The sequence below is a fragment of the Lampetra planeri genome, chromosome 29, assembly GCF_965212315.1.
Source record: "Lampetra planeri chromosome 29, kcLamPlan1.2.h2, whole genome shotgun sequence".
NCBI lineage: Eukaryota > Metazoa > Chordata > Hyperoartia > Petromyzontiformes > Petromyzontidae > Lampetra > Lampetra planeri.
This window is the reverse complement of record NC_136135.1, coordinates 270,313-285,125: the sequence shown is the minus strand read 5'-3', so window position 1 is coordinate 285,125 and position 14,813 is coordinate 270,313. Positions and strand designations below refer to the sequence as shown.

The window sequence follows — 14,813 nt, the reverse complement described above, 5'->3', positions numbered from 1 at the left end:
GCCACTGCCACCAGCATCACCACTGCCACCAGCATCACCACTGCCACCAGCATCACCACTGCCACCAGCATCACCACTGCCACCAGCATCACCACTGCCACCAGCATCACCACTGCCACCACCGTCGCAACAACCACCACCGCCACCGCCACACGCTTGCCACTCAAACGACTACAATTAATACAATTAATAAAATTAATCGGGCAAAGCGAAGCAAATGTAAGGAAGACAAATGAAGCATGGAGACGTCACAGGAGCGCTCCCTAAGCCTCCACTGTCCACAACACGCCGTGGGCAGGGAGGAGAGGGGAGCAGAGGGAGGGAGAGAGGGGAGAGGAGAGCGAGTGCGAGGAAAGATTGGAGAAGGGAGAGAGAGGGGGGAATGAAGAGATGGGAGAGGTAAGAGAGGGGAGAATGAGAGAGGGGCAGGGAAGGAGACTTAGTCCGGAATAGATTAATCGATTAAGCTCTGCACCCCGAATTCTCAATTTGGCTGCTAATTCACTTGACCACGGGTGGATCATGGTGTGGATAATGGTAACGGATGGGGGGGGCCTCATCAGCGGAGCGATTGGGACGAGCTTCAGCCACACGGAGGGTCCACGTGATGAACCTCGCATTATGAACCTTGTGTGATCCGAGTCTGATCCACTCGGTATAGTTTGATCCACCCCCAGGGTTCGAAGGATCTCTGCTGCAGGGTTAGTCTGGTTCACCTTCACCAGCCGTGACCAATCCATGGCTGGACAAACAGTTCCCCCGAGCCGTCGCTCTCTCTCGGTCCTGTGGCGATCTGAACCCGGACCGTACGTGGGTTCAAAAGGCAGGCGTAGGGGGCGCGGTCAAAGAATACTCTGCTCTCAAAATAATCGCGCCCGCCAGCGTCGATCAGGGCGGCCGCTAGGTCCGAACTGCGGACCTCCGCGACGAGCCGTACCCAACGCCTGGCATCGCACCAACGCCCGGCGCGGGGAGAACAATCGCGACCACTCGATGCGCGCGCGCGTATGAGACCCGGTGCGTGTGAATGACGCGCGTATGAATATATATTGCTGTTAATGCCACACGCGCGCAACAGACACAGCAGTAGCACCGCCGATGCCTCTCGGGTGAATGGGTTTGACGAGGGAATGCGCCGAGAGCTCAAACTGGCGGAGCGTGAAGACCACGGGTCCGGCACCGCGCCGTGGACATGCACTGGAGCGCACTGGGACGAGCGCTCGTCAACAGCACGCACACACACCGATGCATGCAGACGCACGCAGGCACAGATGCGCACACATACACACACACATACATACACACACACCGATGCATGCAGACACACGCAGGCACAGATGCGCACACATACATACACACACACACCAAAGCACGCTGGCACAGACACACGCACACACACGCATAGAGGTGGCTACACTGATGTATAAGCAGACTCAGGTTACCGGGTGTGGGGTGCAGCTCATTAACCACCCCACACACACAAAGACCCCCATGTAGCCATAACAGATTACTGGGGATAGTGCTGTCAGTGAGCACCTGTTAATGCTGGCACAGTGCGTCAGAGGGTGGTGTGGCCAGAACCACGAGTAGCCAAGTTATTATGTTTACATACCATGCCAGGTATTAATTTTAGGTTTACTTTCGTGAAAATCCATAAGCGGCTCTCATCGTCGCCACTGACATTGGCCATGAGGGGGATGCGAATTCGGGCGAATGAGTTCGTCGCAGTGCGATAATGACAATGCCACTGCTCCCCACCCCCCCAGCCACCCACACCTCTCTCACTCTCAGCCACTCACCCTCACCCACTCTCACATTCACTCTCACCCCTCTCCTCTCGCCCCCCTCCCTCTCTCGGACACTCACACTGGACGCTGAGCGTGGTGGCCATCGTCTCCCCAGCTGCGGCCAGCGAGGGGTGTCTGGCCGTGCACTGCAGCCGCTGCCCGTCGGCGGCGCGCGAAGGCGCCAGCCGGAACTCGCTGGTCACGGTGACGGTGCCGTCCGCCTGCTGCTCGCGCCGCTCCGTGCGGTTGCCGTGCAGCGCTGGCGGGGCATCCCACGTCAGCGCGGCCGGGGGCCTCCCGCCCGCCGCTCGGCACGTCGCCACGGCGACCTCCGTCTCATCGTCCGACGCCGCGAGACCCGGGGTCGCCTCCAGGGTCAGCACTGGCTTCACTGCGGCGCCGCGGGGGGAGGGGGAGCGCAGAAAGAACGGTGAGGGATGGTGCCTCGCGGCGCGCACAGCGGGACGGGGGAGGGTACTCATTTAAGGCGGAGTTGACCTAGGCAAGGCCCAGGACCGGTTCAAATATTCGCCACTGTCGTTCATCATGAGATAATAGCACGGCGCACTAACGCACACACACACGTGCGCACACACACACGTGCGCACACACACGCGTGCGCACACACACGTGCGCACACACACATGTGCGCACACACACGTGCGCACACACACACGTGCACACACACACACACGTGCGCGCACACACACGTGCGCGCACACACACGTGCGCGCACACACACGTGCGCGCACACACACACGTGCGCACACACACACGTGAGCGTTGTAGTCATTATTCCGCGAGCGAGTGAAGTGCGCGAGCTCCAGAGCTGTCGCATTAATTATCAAACGGCGCCCACAGACAGCTCCGGCTACTGCCAGCGGTCGACTCATATTAAACATAGAAAATAAATAAAGAAGGGATCTTCAGTTTCATTAGATTTATCTTCTTTAAACATCCTAACCGTTTCCCCGTCGCTCTTTCTTCCGCCCAGGCTTGAATCTGAAATTCATGAACCGCTTCCACGTTCGGAGGCAGCGTTAAATATTTATGGGGCTAAGCACGGATGTCGTGTCACACCTTAAACAGCTCGCGAGTGCGGAATATTAAACAAACACGCGCAGACAGCGGTGCCGCACCGCTCGCTCTCTCTCAGCCCCCCCCCCCCCCCGGGGCCCAGCTGGATTGAGGTCTGGGCGAGAGATCTCCTCACACGAGCGCCGCCCGTGTCGTCCATAGCTCCCACAGGCGCGAGCAGCCGTGTCGCGCCAACTCGGCTAATTTGTTGCCAGATTTAAAATTCTTACAGTTTCTGGTCAGCGGCCCAAAGGCCCCGAAACGTTAAACAGCCAGGAACAAGCAGCACTCTCAAAGGTATAATAGATAAGCGTGTTACGCATTTGTTGAACCGAGCAAGCTTAATATTGTCAGAGCTGCGGGAAAAGGAATGATGGGAGGAGGGGATTCCAAAGTAGAGCGGTGCGAGGAAAGAATCAGAGAAAAGTGAGGTGACCTGCAGTGTGGGGAGTGAGTGGGAGAGTGGGCCGCTGCAGGAGTGAGTGTGTGGGTGTGCGAGTGAGTGGGTGGGCGAGTGGGTGGGCGAGTGGGTGGGCGAGTGGGTGGGCGAGTGGGTGGGCGAGTTCGTGAGCGAGTTGTGACCTGCAGTGTGGTGGTTGAACAGTGTGGATGAAACAAAATCGTCAGTCTGGTAGTTCAGTGGAACAGTAACCATGGTAGTCGCGATAGAAGAGTGATAAGGCGGTGACTGACCGCCGGCGAGCGAACGAGTGACGGGCAAATCGGTGAGTGCTGGATCAGATTGCCCTATGATTGTGTCACTGGATTCTGACCGGTACAGCCAAGGATGCGGTGTAAATTCAACATGGAAGAATCACCCGCATCGTCGCAGAGCATATGCGCAACAGAGTAACCAAGCAGACACTTTCATAATTGATGTTGGGGTCACATCATGCGAGTAGAATGTGTCGTAAACCCTCCTCCACCTGACACGGCCAATGAATAAAGTTATCACGTGGTGAACAAACGTGCCAATTTATTACAACTACAACAGCACCATGGTTAGTGCTGCTGGAGAGTGATCCATGCGTGTGTAACGATTGGCTAAGTACGTTACGCTGATCCTTACAAGCAGCATCATCAGGCAAGCTGCCAGAATTGTGAGACCATCCTCCAGACTTGGGCCTCAAATAGGGGATGTGATGTCATCCATGTGCACCCACAAGATAGCAAGGGAGTGGCTGGCAGTGGTGCCTGGAGGAGAATGGAAGCAGGCAGTAAGCCTCCTTCACATATGATCTGTCCCTCCATAGAAAAATAGTCGTTTAACACATCCCATCAGCCACACAGCCGTCTATGAGTGCATAGCGTGCTAATTTATTTTGCTGTAGCCTCCGTGTCCAGCCCACGACCGCATCTCCCGGAGAGCGCCCAATCTCGTCACGTCTCAGAAGCTGCGCAAGGGGGTTGAGCCTGCGGTGCGTAGATGTTGGTCACAACATCCCCGACGACCACGCACAGACGAGGGGAGGCCCCTGTCCAGCAGTGGAGTGATGTAATGGGCAGCTACGCATGTGCAGAGGAGCCCTCGCCAGGTTAAATATATTTAATTGCACAAATTAAACGGTGAGCACGACTTGAGAAGGTTCAGCTCCCGATTCGTGGGACCAAGGATCTGGGCATCACCGCCCATGTATCCACCGAGCAAAAGCCAAACGGGTATATCTCGAAGCCGAGACATGAAACCAAAACTGTGCGAAATCGCGCGATCAAGTGCCAGATCAATGCCACCCCCAGATCTTGGCGCTAATCCATCTCTAGCACCCCAACCACCGGACTTCTCCGGGTCAAATCCGGTGCGGTGGACGACCCTAAACACTGGATTTGACGCCAGCGCTAGCCTCGGCAACTAGAGGCTGCTTCGGCTTACTGGCCATTAATGGGGCCGAGCGCGAGAGGAATCGGAGCCAGCAGCGCCTTGCGCAGCTGCGGTCGACCCATCACCCCGGTTCCAAATCAAGCGAGCGAACCTCACCGATCACGGAGAGGTTGACGCTCCCCTCGAAGCTGCCGGTGGGGAAGGTGGAGATCTGGCAGAAGAAGACGCCCTCGTCGCTGGTGAGCACGTCGAGCAGCTCCAGCGAGGCGTCGATGCGCGGGTCCTTGTTGCGGAAGCGCACGCGGTCCACGAAGGGCGAGTTTGGGTACGAGGTTCCAAACTGCGGGTTGTACACGGCCAGGTTGGTCCTGTCCCGGCTGGCGCTGCTGGCAGCCTTGAGCCAGCTCACTTGCGACAACTTCTCCGTGCCCCGCAGGGTGCAGCGCAGCAGCGCCACCTTCTCGCCACGCAGCACCGTCACCTGCTCGTCCGTCACGATCTCTGCCAGCGAGCCTGGGGAGACGGGAGAGTCGGGGGGAGATGGAAGGTTGGAGGTTAGGGTTGGCGGAGGCGTCGATGGGAGTGCCCCTCTCCCCGAGCGGAGATGGCATTGGCGCTGAACAGGGCAGCGGTGGTCACGCGACGATGGATAACGGCCCCGCGTCCAATCGTGCACGGCGGTCGTGGCGAGTGATTTCGCGACGCTTAACCACGCAGGTGAACACACAAAGACAAAGATCATGGACCTTTATTGAAAAAAAGAGCCATGATCCTCATTAATATTTTCCTGGGTGAACAAGAGAACAACAACAACAATAAAAAAAACTCGACAGGAACCGTGCACGAGAAACGGACGCTGGAACAGCACGGAATGTGCACCCCGGTCAAACACGAGGTGCAGCTGGTGACAGGGTGAGAGACGCAGCGCAGACCCTGTCAACCCCCCACCTCAGCATCCGACCACGCCACCCACCCTCTAACCCACCAACTCCACCATTCCCCTCCCCCCACACAACTCTCCTAGTACACCCACCCACACGCTTAATTGGCAGTAATTAACGAGTAGCCAGGGCAACCTGGCGGTTGTACCGACGACGCGAGGAGAGGAGCTACGGAACTCGCTGGAAGCACGGGGCCAGATCCCTCTCTCTCGTGCATCTGTGTATGTCTTTGATTGTGTGTGCGTGCGTGTGTATGTTCGTGTGCGTGTATGTGCGTTTGCCAAGTTGTGCACTCATATTGCATTTGCCTTTAATCAAGGGGGTCTTCATTTTTTGTGGTGGCACAGGGGAGTAAGGGAGCAGCTCCTCTCTCTCCGCTGTGTGCGTGAGTGTGAGAGAGATCGATATTTTTTGCAGTACGTGACGGGCTTCCCCAACGCCTGTACGGACATTGCAGCCATTTTTCTCAATTTCCCCGGGACGGAGCGAGCGCATGAGCGGGCGACTGAGCGGGCGAGCGAGGGAGGTTGTTTGTCCGCGCGCCGTCGATGCCGATGATGGAGCGAGAAGGGTGAAAAGCGCACGAGAGCGTGCACACTCACTCACTGATTCCTCCTCCTCCTCCCATGCGGAGTACTCTGGTAGCCCAGTAACTGCGCTGGTCTCATCCACAGTGCGTTTAACCTCCGCTGTGCTTACTTGACCAGCTACGTAGCTCTTTTTAGAAGGGACCTGGCCCCAAATGATAGCTCAACGAAGTGGCATATCACGTGGAAATTTATAGCAGCCAAATATTCTAAATGCGTGTTGATTCTAAATCTGGAGTGAAGAACCGGAGGACCTGGAGGCAAATCCACATGGCCACGGGGAGAACATGTAAGCTACAAATATACAGGTGTCGGGGTCGGGACTGAACCCACAAACTGCTGTATACCATGTGAGGTAATTCACATCTCGCCACTGTTTTTTAATCCACCACACTGTCGGTCACAGCAATCCTCTCACTCGCTTATGCAATCACTCACTCACCAACTCACCCACCCAGTCACCCACCCAGTCACCCACCCAGTCACCCACCCAGTCACCCACCAACTCACCCACCCAGTCACTCACCAACTCACCCAGTCACTCACCAACTCACCCACCCAGTCACCCACCCAGTCACTGACCGGGTCAAACCCGGTCAGTGGACGACCCCGACTAGCAGCACGCTCGGGGAGATGAGATTCGGATTTAAATCTCCCGCTCTGGTCTCGCGATGCGTACGGCAGCCATGGCCCGACCGCGACGCCGCCGCCGCCGGCGCCTCCGCCCAGGAGGCGAGGGGAGGCGCCGGGAAGCCACGAAGCCGTCAGCGCCGCTCGGATCGGAGCGCTCGGCGAAAAGGGGCCGACCGTGCGGCGGGTGGCGAGGAGGAGGAGGGGGGCCGTGCGTATTGGACGGACGCGGAGCGCCCGCGGGACACGCCATTTGCAGACGAAACTAAGGACACAAAGGGTCCTGCTGGGCATGCTTCCCCTCCCCGCCGCTCACGACACGGCTCGTGCATTGCAGGCGTGCGCACACACGAACCGATTTCATCGCCGCGTCTCTGCGACGGACACCCTCCTGGCGTTCTGCCCAAGTGCATTAAAGTTTTCTTAATGACTGCGACCTACGTGCGTGCATTCCCTGCTGCTCGTCTCTCAGCAATACCCCCAGCGCGCGCCCTTTGCGCACTTCTCAGATTTTGCTCCCTCTCACCGGAAGAAACGGATTCACCCGCGGTCATCGTCCCTCAACCACCTCCATCTCCTCCTCCTCACGCTCCCCCGAGGAGGAGGCGGAAAATGACCTCCCCCACCCCCCGCATCCCCCGGGACTCTCCCTTGACCCTGGCTGCTGTTCTAGGAGTCGCTGCCCAGCCCAGACAAATGTTTGTGAAAGCAGCAGCAGCAGCAGCTCAATTCACCGAGACTCCGGTGATTCGCTCTCTCGGACGACGCGAAAGAGGGGGAGGGGATAAGAGGTCGCTCTGGGCGTCACTGGGCGCGTGTGTTTGTGTCTCTGTGTGTGTAGAGAGCGGTGGCACAGTGGTCAGCGTACTGCACGACCAGAGTTCAACAGCAGTAGACGAATATCTGAACCAATCCTGGGCCTCCCCGATGTCGACTCAGCCTTAAATTACTACCTGGTGCAATTTGTAAACATCAGCACAGGGGAGACAAAGGTGGTCGGACTTGGTTTCGGCCACACCACACATTCAAAGCTGTGCTGTGTTCGATAACAGCACTCGCCCCAACAGCCTGTGTCGGCTACACGGTGAATATTTGTCTTCGTGTGCGTGGGTGTTTATTGGGGGTAAAGCGAGGAGTGATTTACGGCGCGTGGCTGCGGTCTGCGCGGCAGGCGCTGCGGACGCTGCAGGTCAGAGTCATTAAGACTCGGGCGCTGGAGCAGAGCGCCGGCGCGACATCGCAGCTACTGCGTGCGCCGCGCTTACACGTACGCATCACACACAGCGGCATCACACACAGCGGCATCACACACAGCGGCAGCCCGGCCACACAGCACAGGTCAGCCACTATCACAGCCACTCGCAACTCTCCAGGCTCTCAGTCTAGAACCCGAGCCTCCAGAACCCGAAAATCTCGACCGCGAGAGTCTAAACACCGAGAGTCTAAACACCGAGAGTCTAAACACCGAGAGTCTAAACACCGAGAGTCTAAACACCGAGAGTTTAGACCTCGGGTCGTCACTTGATCTCAAGCCGAGCTGTGACTACCAGGGCAATGAGCCAAGTCTCACGACGTGATCCAGAGTCCAAGTTTCATCAGAGAACAAAGTCCGACGGACACAATCGGGTGCCGTCGAGACGGCACGGCGGCGTGGGGGAGGGAACGCGAGGATAGAGGGGGAGGGAGGAAGGGGCATGAGCATCTTGACTGTGTGTGTGTGATTTGTGTGCGTGGTCATGGGGTGTGTATGGATAGGGTCCATACGTGCTGTCCGTGTCTCCATAGCCTGTTGTGTGTGGTTGGTCCGTATTAGGGTTGGTAAACAACAATAACTGGTAATCGTTTTTATCCAATGCAAAACAAACAATTGTAACGACCCTAGTGTGTAATGTGCCAGTGTGTCATGTGCAGGTGGCATCACGCAAACACGTACACACACGTGTGTGTGTGCCGTCATCACACAGGCGAACACGGCGGCACGGAAGTTACGCAAGGCGCGTGCGCCGTCAAGGCGCATTACGCAACGCGAGACGGAGACGCCACGGGGTGGGAGGCCGCGCGGCAGCAGCCACTCGTGGCCGGGCCGCCGCTGCTGCTGCTGGAGCCCCACAGGGCACGGCCACAGGGCACGGCCACAGGGCACGACGACGGCCGCTCGCCGCCGCCGTGCTCTCGTGGCTTTGCGTGTACCACCACTTGGGCGACCTGGCGCCTCGACTTCTCACCCCGGCTGACCAAATCAACTGGAAACTTTCAACCACTTCTCGTACCTGTCACTGAATATAAAAAAAAACAATCCAAGTATGTTGGTTTAGCATATCCCATCAGCCACACGGCCCTACACCTGGCATTTGCATGTCAGCAGCATTGGTTCAATGCAAGCAAAAACCAGTTTCGACATTCGAGCGTCTCAGAAATGCTGGTGAACTGTGAGATGCGTCGAGCCAAGGACCCTGTTAGCAGGTAGCGGACTGTCAGCTTATTTACGTTGTGACTTTTATTCTCCACGACGCAGCTAACGATGATGACGACCTCACAAAGGGAGCCACACGGAGCAGAGAGCGCGCGAGGCACGCGGCCCGGACAGAGCGCGCTGCGTCTGGGCAGTGCTGCCGTGGGAATCTGGGACGCGCCTCTGCCGATGAAACACTCGAAACTAGAAACCGGTCCCCAAAGATGTCCGTGTTGCTCCAACGCTGCTGTGATTACGCACTGCTAGAGGGTCACCTGCTGCTGACGGGATGTGGTGACGAAAGCACACACTCTTATTTTGGTATGTGGAAGCGCAGATGCATGACGCCTGAAGGAGATACATTGTCTGCTGAGGTATTTTGTAATAAATTAAATAAGACCTTGGCTAGAGGTAGGAATCAGGGCTCTACGGGGGAGGGGACTGGGTCGGGGGGTTGCTCCAGGCTTTGTGGGGGTCAATCATTGACCTGCTCGCAGTGTGTGCCGAGAGCAATGAGTCAGCCACTCGACACAAGGCTCACAACCACGCACAGAACCACTCTGTGCTACATCCGCATTCAACAAGTCAACGTGATTGCCTCCTCAAATGAGCAATGAGAGGCACTGGTGTTCATCTCCCATTTACAGCCCCGAGCCATGGTGGAAATTCCAAATACCTATGGCGGGGCCCAGTGTATCCATGACAACCACTGTTGCTAAACCCCACTAATTGGTAAATATGTTATCGACAAGGGAATAAGGGATGGTCGAGACTAACGACGGAGCGTCAGCCAAAGGAGGGAAAGCACGCCGGAGAGCACGCCCACCGCAGAGACGGAACTGATCGTTACGAACGTGTCCACCCCCATGTGTCCACAACCTCCTCCTCTTCCCGATCTCGTCCCGCAGCCACCTCATCCCCGACCTATTCCGAACGCGAAAGCGCCCTCCACGGGGGAGGGGCTTCTGTGGCTGGCGCTCAGGTAGAGTGCAACTCGGCACGCAGCAACAACACGGGCGCCACTCGTGACTCGTGCGCACGCACCCTCTATCTTCATCGCACCAGATGCTCTCTTCCGCTGCCATGCAAGGGCTTCGTGTGGTCGTGAACCCTCCGCTCTGCAGACGCGCGACGTCTCTTGATTTCCTACTCGCAGCCGCCTGTGATATGCAAATCACTACTCGGTCAACTTCCCGTGCGAGTCGCGCACGGACACCCGATGGGACGCTGCTGCAACACTCGGGGAGTACAATGAGATCTTGGAAATCCAAATCTGCCCCCTCCGCACATCACACCTCAAAACCCCACCACTGCCCTTCTCCCATCAGAAACCGAGAGGCCCGTGTTGGATGCACGCCCCCACTCTCCTGCGTACACGTCACCCAATGGAGCGAGCCGTGGGGGCAATGGCATCCCCCAAACAGAACCTAGGCAGGACCAGCACTCATGCGTCCTCTCTATATTAGTGCGGAACACTCTCCGTGTGAGTCTCTGGGTCTCCGAGTCGATTCGTCTGTGAGTCTCTGGGTCTCTGTGCGAGTCTCTGGAACTAAGTCGATTCACACCAGACTCACTGAAAGAGTGCCAGATTAAAGCAGCCACCACTGCGAAATTTAAACACAATTGCATTCGGCTGTCGTCTGCACGGTCACGCACGTCCGATCCCATCAGCCCCATGAGGAGCAGGAACACCGCACAGGCACTACGCGTGTGGATTACTCAGGAGCCTAATTGCTACTGTATCTTCAGAGCGGGAGTGAGACGTGGGCCTCCTGGGGATGGGAGGAGGAGTTGTAAATAGCCATAGGCAGAGCAGGGGAGGACTTCTTAGGCCTTGAGCCTGGGCTTGAACAGGAGCAGGGAGTCAACAGCACGCGTGGCTGGGAGAAGGCAGTTCCAGACTGTGGGGCCAGCAGAGGAGAAGGAGCGACCCTGCACCGGGAGGAGAGAGGCATGAGAGCGTGTGGACGGGAGTGGAGCGAGATAAGGGGGGAGAAGCAGGAGTGCAGAATCACTGACAGTTTCATTTGTTTAAAAAGCACGATACACGAGCGGCGGTTACACACTCAAGCGATGGCCATTACGGCCATAATGGCGGCACGTTACACCGACGCGCGGTTTGCAGAGAGTGCAGAGAGTGCAGAGTGCAGCGAGTGCAGAGTGCAGCGAGTGCAGAGTGCAGCGAGTGCAGCGAGTGCAGAGAGTGCAGAGAGTGCAGCGAGTGCAGAGAGTGCAGCGTGCAGAGAGTGCAGAGAGTGCAGAGAGTGCAGCGAGTGCAGCGAGTGCAGAGTGCAGCGAGTGCAGCGAGTGCAGAGAGTGCAGAGAGTGCAGCGAGTGCAGAGTGCAGAGTGCAGCGAGTGCAGCGAGTGCAGCGAGTGCAGCGAGTGCAGAGAGTGCAGAGAGTGCAGAGAGTGCAGCGAGTGCAGCGAGTGCAGAGAGTGCAGAGAGTGCAGAGAGTGCAGAGAGTGCAGCGAGTGCAGCGAGTGCAGCGAGTGCAGAGAGTGCAGCGAGTGCAGAGAGTGCAGCGAGTGCAGAGAGTGCAGAGAGTGCAGAGAGTGCAGCGAGTGCAGAGAGTGCAGAGAGTGCAGCGAGTGCAGCGAGTGCAGAGAGTGCAGAGAGTGCAGCGAGTGCAGAGAGTGCAGCGAGTGCAGCGAGTGCAGAGAGTGCAGAGAGTGCAGAGAGTGCAGCGAGTGCAGAGAGTGCAGAGAGTGCAGCGAGTGCAGCGAGTGCAGCGAGTGCAGCGAGTGCAGCGAGTGCAGAGAGTGCAGAGAGTGCAGCGAGTGCAGAGAGTGCAGAGAGTGCAGCGAGTGCAGCGAGTGCAGCGAGTGCAGCGAGTGCAGTGTCGCTATGACGCAAACGCTTTCGGTGAATGAAGGCAACCGAAGCAGCAGGAATGGGATCGGCTCGAGCCCTCGCGGGGCCCATTAACCGCCTCTAACGGCCTCCGACGGCCTCTACAGTCCACGCTCCCTGAGAGCCCCCGTCTCCAGGAGAGTGCAAAATTAAAGGTGCAGCCCTGCAAGTGATCATGCCACTGAGAGAAACCCCCCTCTAGAGGGGCGCTTGAGAGAGCCCCCCCCCAATAAGGGCTGATGATGATGATGCCGAAAAGAAAGGAACGTACCACCGATGGCTCAGCCCATTGGCCTTCTCCGGGAAATAATCAGAGCGCCTCGAGACTCACTGCAAAGGGCCCATGGCGTGACGTTGCATGGAGTGGAGTTCACGTGTCAAGTGCATTTTGTGTTCACGGCAAGGGACTCAGGATAGGTGTAATTTACAAGAGTGACCAGAGTCATCACAATTACAATAATCACATAGAAACTTAGTACAGCAATGAAGCAAATAAAAAACAACTGGAAATCAAACAAAAATCAAGAGTTAAAACTGCGGTAGAAAATCAATTTAAAACAGGGCACAAAAGCAATCTATATAAAAGATATAAAGAGGCGAGCAATGCGAATCTGTGGATTGCATCGTTCGATGATCATACGTCAAGGCCCATTACCCCACGGCAGCCTCACACTTGTGATCTCAGGCGAGCTAAAAGGGTTCATGTGGGCCTTGCTGTGTGCAGTCTGTGTATGTGTAAATGTGTGTGTGGCAGTGTGTGCGTGAGGAGTTTGAAACATTCAGGCTGGCCTGCCAACAACCTATCCTGGGTTTAAGCAGGCTGGATCGCACCTCCGATAAGCGTGGTTGGCTATGTACTGTGCAAAAGAAGTTCAACATTTGTAGATGAACAGCTCACAGTTCCTGAAATGATCTGGACACAGTCCCATTCAGTGACCTTCTCTGGCAGGTGAGGCTGTGTTGACTGGGTCATGTAGCCTGCATGTCCAAGCCACCACATGCCCAAGGAGCTTCTCTTTGATTGGATAACAGGGGACTGAACGGGCATGGCATGGGCTAGAGAAGAGGTGAACTGATGCAGTACAGTGGGGCTGAGTGGACTTGCCAATTGACCGGTACCAGCGGTGTCAAGATCGGCCTCTGTGGAAGAGGCTCGTGAAGGATCTTATTGGACAGTTGGAGGCAGTTGCTCCAAAACCAGCTGGGTCTGTCCCATGACCTTTTGCCAGTATACTTCACTTGGCCTACAGTTGCACCTCGCCTGTCACGAGCGCCATGGTGATGTCACCACCACCAAGTGAGGAATGGCGGTTGTTGTTGTTGTGTGTTAAAATTGCGAGTGATCTTGGCGCAGGAGGAAATCTGTCCCCTCACTCACAGTCCCCATGTCCGAGTCCTCGTACCCCTGTGCCCGTGGAATCCCTGAGTCCCCGTGTCTCCGAGTCCCCGTGTCTCCGAGTCCCCGTGTCTCCGAGTCCCCGTGTCTCCGAGTCCCCGTGTCTCCGAGTCCCCGTGTCTCCGAGTCCCCGTGTCCCCGAATCCCCGTGTCCCCGAGTCCCCGAGTCCCCGTGTCCCCGAGTCCCCGTGTCTCCGAGTCCCCGTGTCTCCGAGTCCCCGTGTCCCCGAGTCCCCGTGTCTCCGAGTCCCCGTGTCCCCGAGTCCCCGTGTCTCCGAGTCCCCGTGTCTCCGAGTCCCCGTGTCCCCGAGTCCCCATGTCTCCGAGTCCCCGTGTCCCCGAGTCCCTGTGTCTATAAGTTCGCATGTCCCCATGTCTGAGTCCCCGTGTCCTCTGTGAGTGGGAATAAAATTCGGGTCACCGGGTTCGTAGCCGCAGCACGCTAACCACTGCACTACCACCACCACCACCACCACATCATCAGCAAACAAAGACTCATCGACCTTCGCTTGATTGACAGCTGCACGCTGACGATGTCTCCCCTTCCGCACTCCTTCCGCTCATCGCCTTGCGGCCAGGGTGAGAGGGGGGTGGGTGGCTGAGCGAGCGAGTGGGATCTTAGTCGTTATCTTTGTGTTTGTGCGAACGTTAAATAGATAACGGCACTATTGGAGAGTAGAGGTCAGGGTTATGAAACGTGGAAAACGTGCAATCTCAAACAACAATCACAACTCATAACTCCAGGGCTTGGGACACAGACGGGACTGATGATGACGAATTTGATGACGCCGATGACGCTGTGATTGCTACCGCCGAGTCGCCAATCGGCATCAACATCATCGTCGTCATCGTCACCACGCCATTAATGATGATAACGATGATGATGGACATGAAGCACGCGTGCCGGCCTGGCCCAGACAGGTAGGAAACGCCCAGAGAAAACCCCCGACATTGTATACGAAGGGATAATGCCGCTTGCCACCACCGCCACCAAGTTCGAATCGCTTCATTGCTGTGCTTGTTCTCATTGTATTGTTGCCGTCATTGTGGTGGCCCAGGTCACTCGAGTTCTCACCTGGCTCAACAAAGTACTGCAGTGTTTGAAACGTAAAAATCACCACCACCGTTCGCACAACCACCACGACCACCACGATAGTCCGCGGCCGCGTCACAATCGCCGAGTTGGCAGAAAGTGGAAACAAACGCCGACTCAGACAATCCAGATACGAGGGTCGACCCCCACCAGTCCCCCCACAGCCTCCACAGCCCCC

The 14,813-nt window shown here is 56.9% G+C and overlaps 1 protein-coding gene across 1 annotated transcript in view; it reads right to left on the bottom strand.

Moving 5' to 3' along the window:
• Positions 1–14,813, bottom strand: part of LOC144728518 (nectin-1-like) — a 65,671-nt gene that overhangs the window by 35,571 nt on the left and 15,287 nt on the right. The window contains exons 2-3 of the mRNA XM_078608006.1: positions 4,840–5,196; positions 1,867–2,178 (exon numbers count right to left, since the gene is read on the bottom strand). Coding sequence (XP_078464132.1) covers positions 1,867–2,178; positions 4,840–5,196 — 669 coding nt within the window. The remainder of the gene's footprint in view (positions 1–1,866; positions 2,179–4,839; positions 5,197–14,813) is intronic.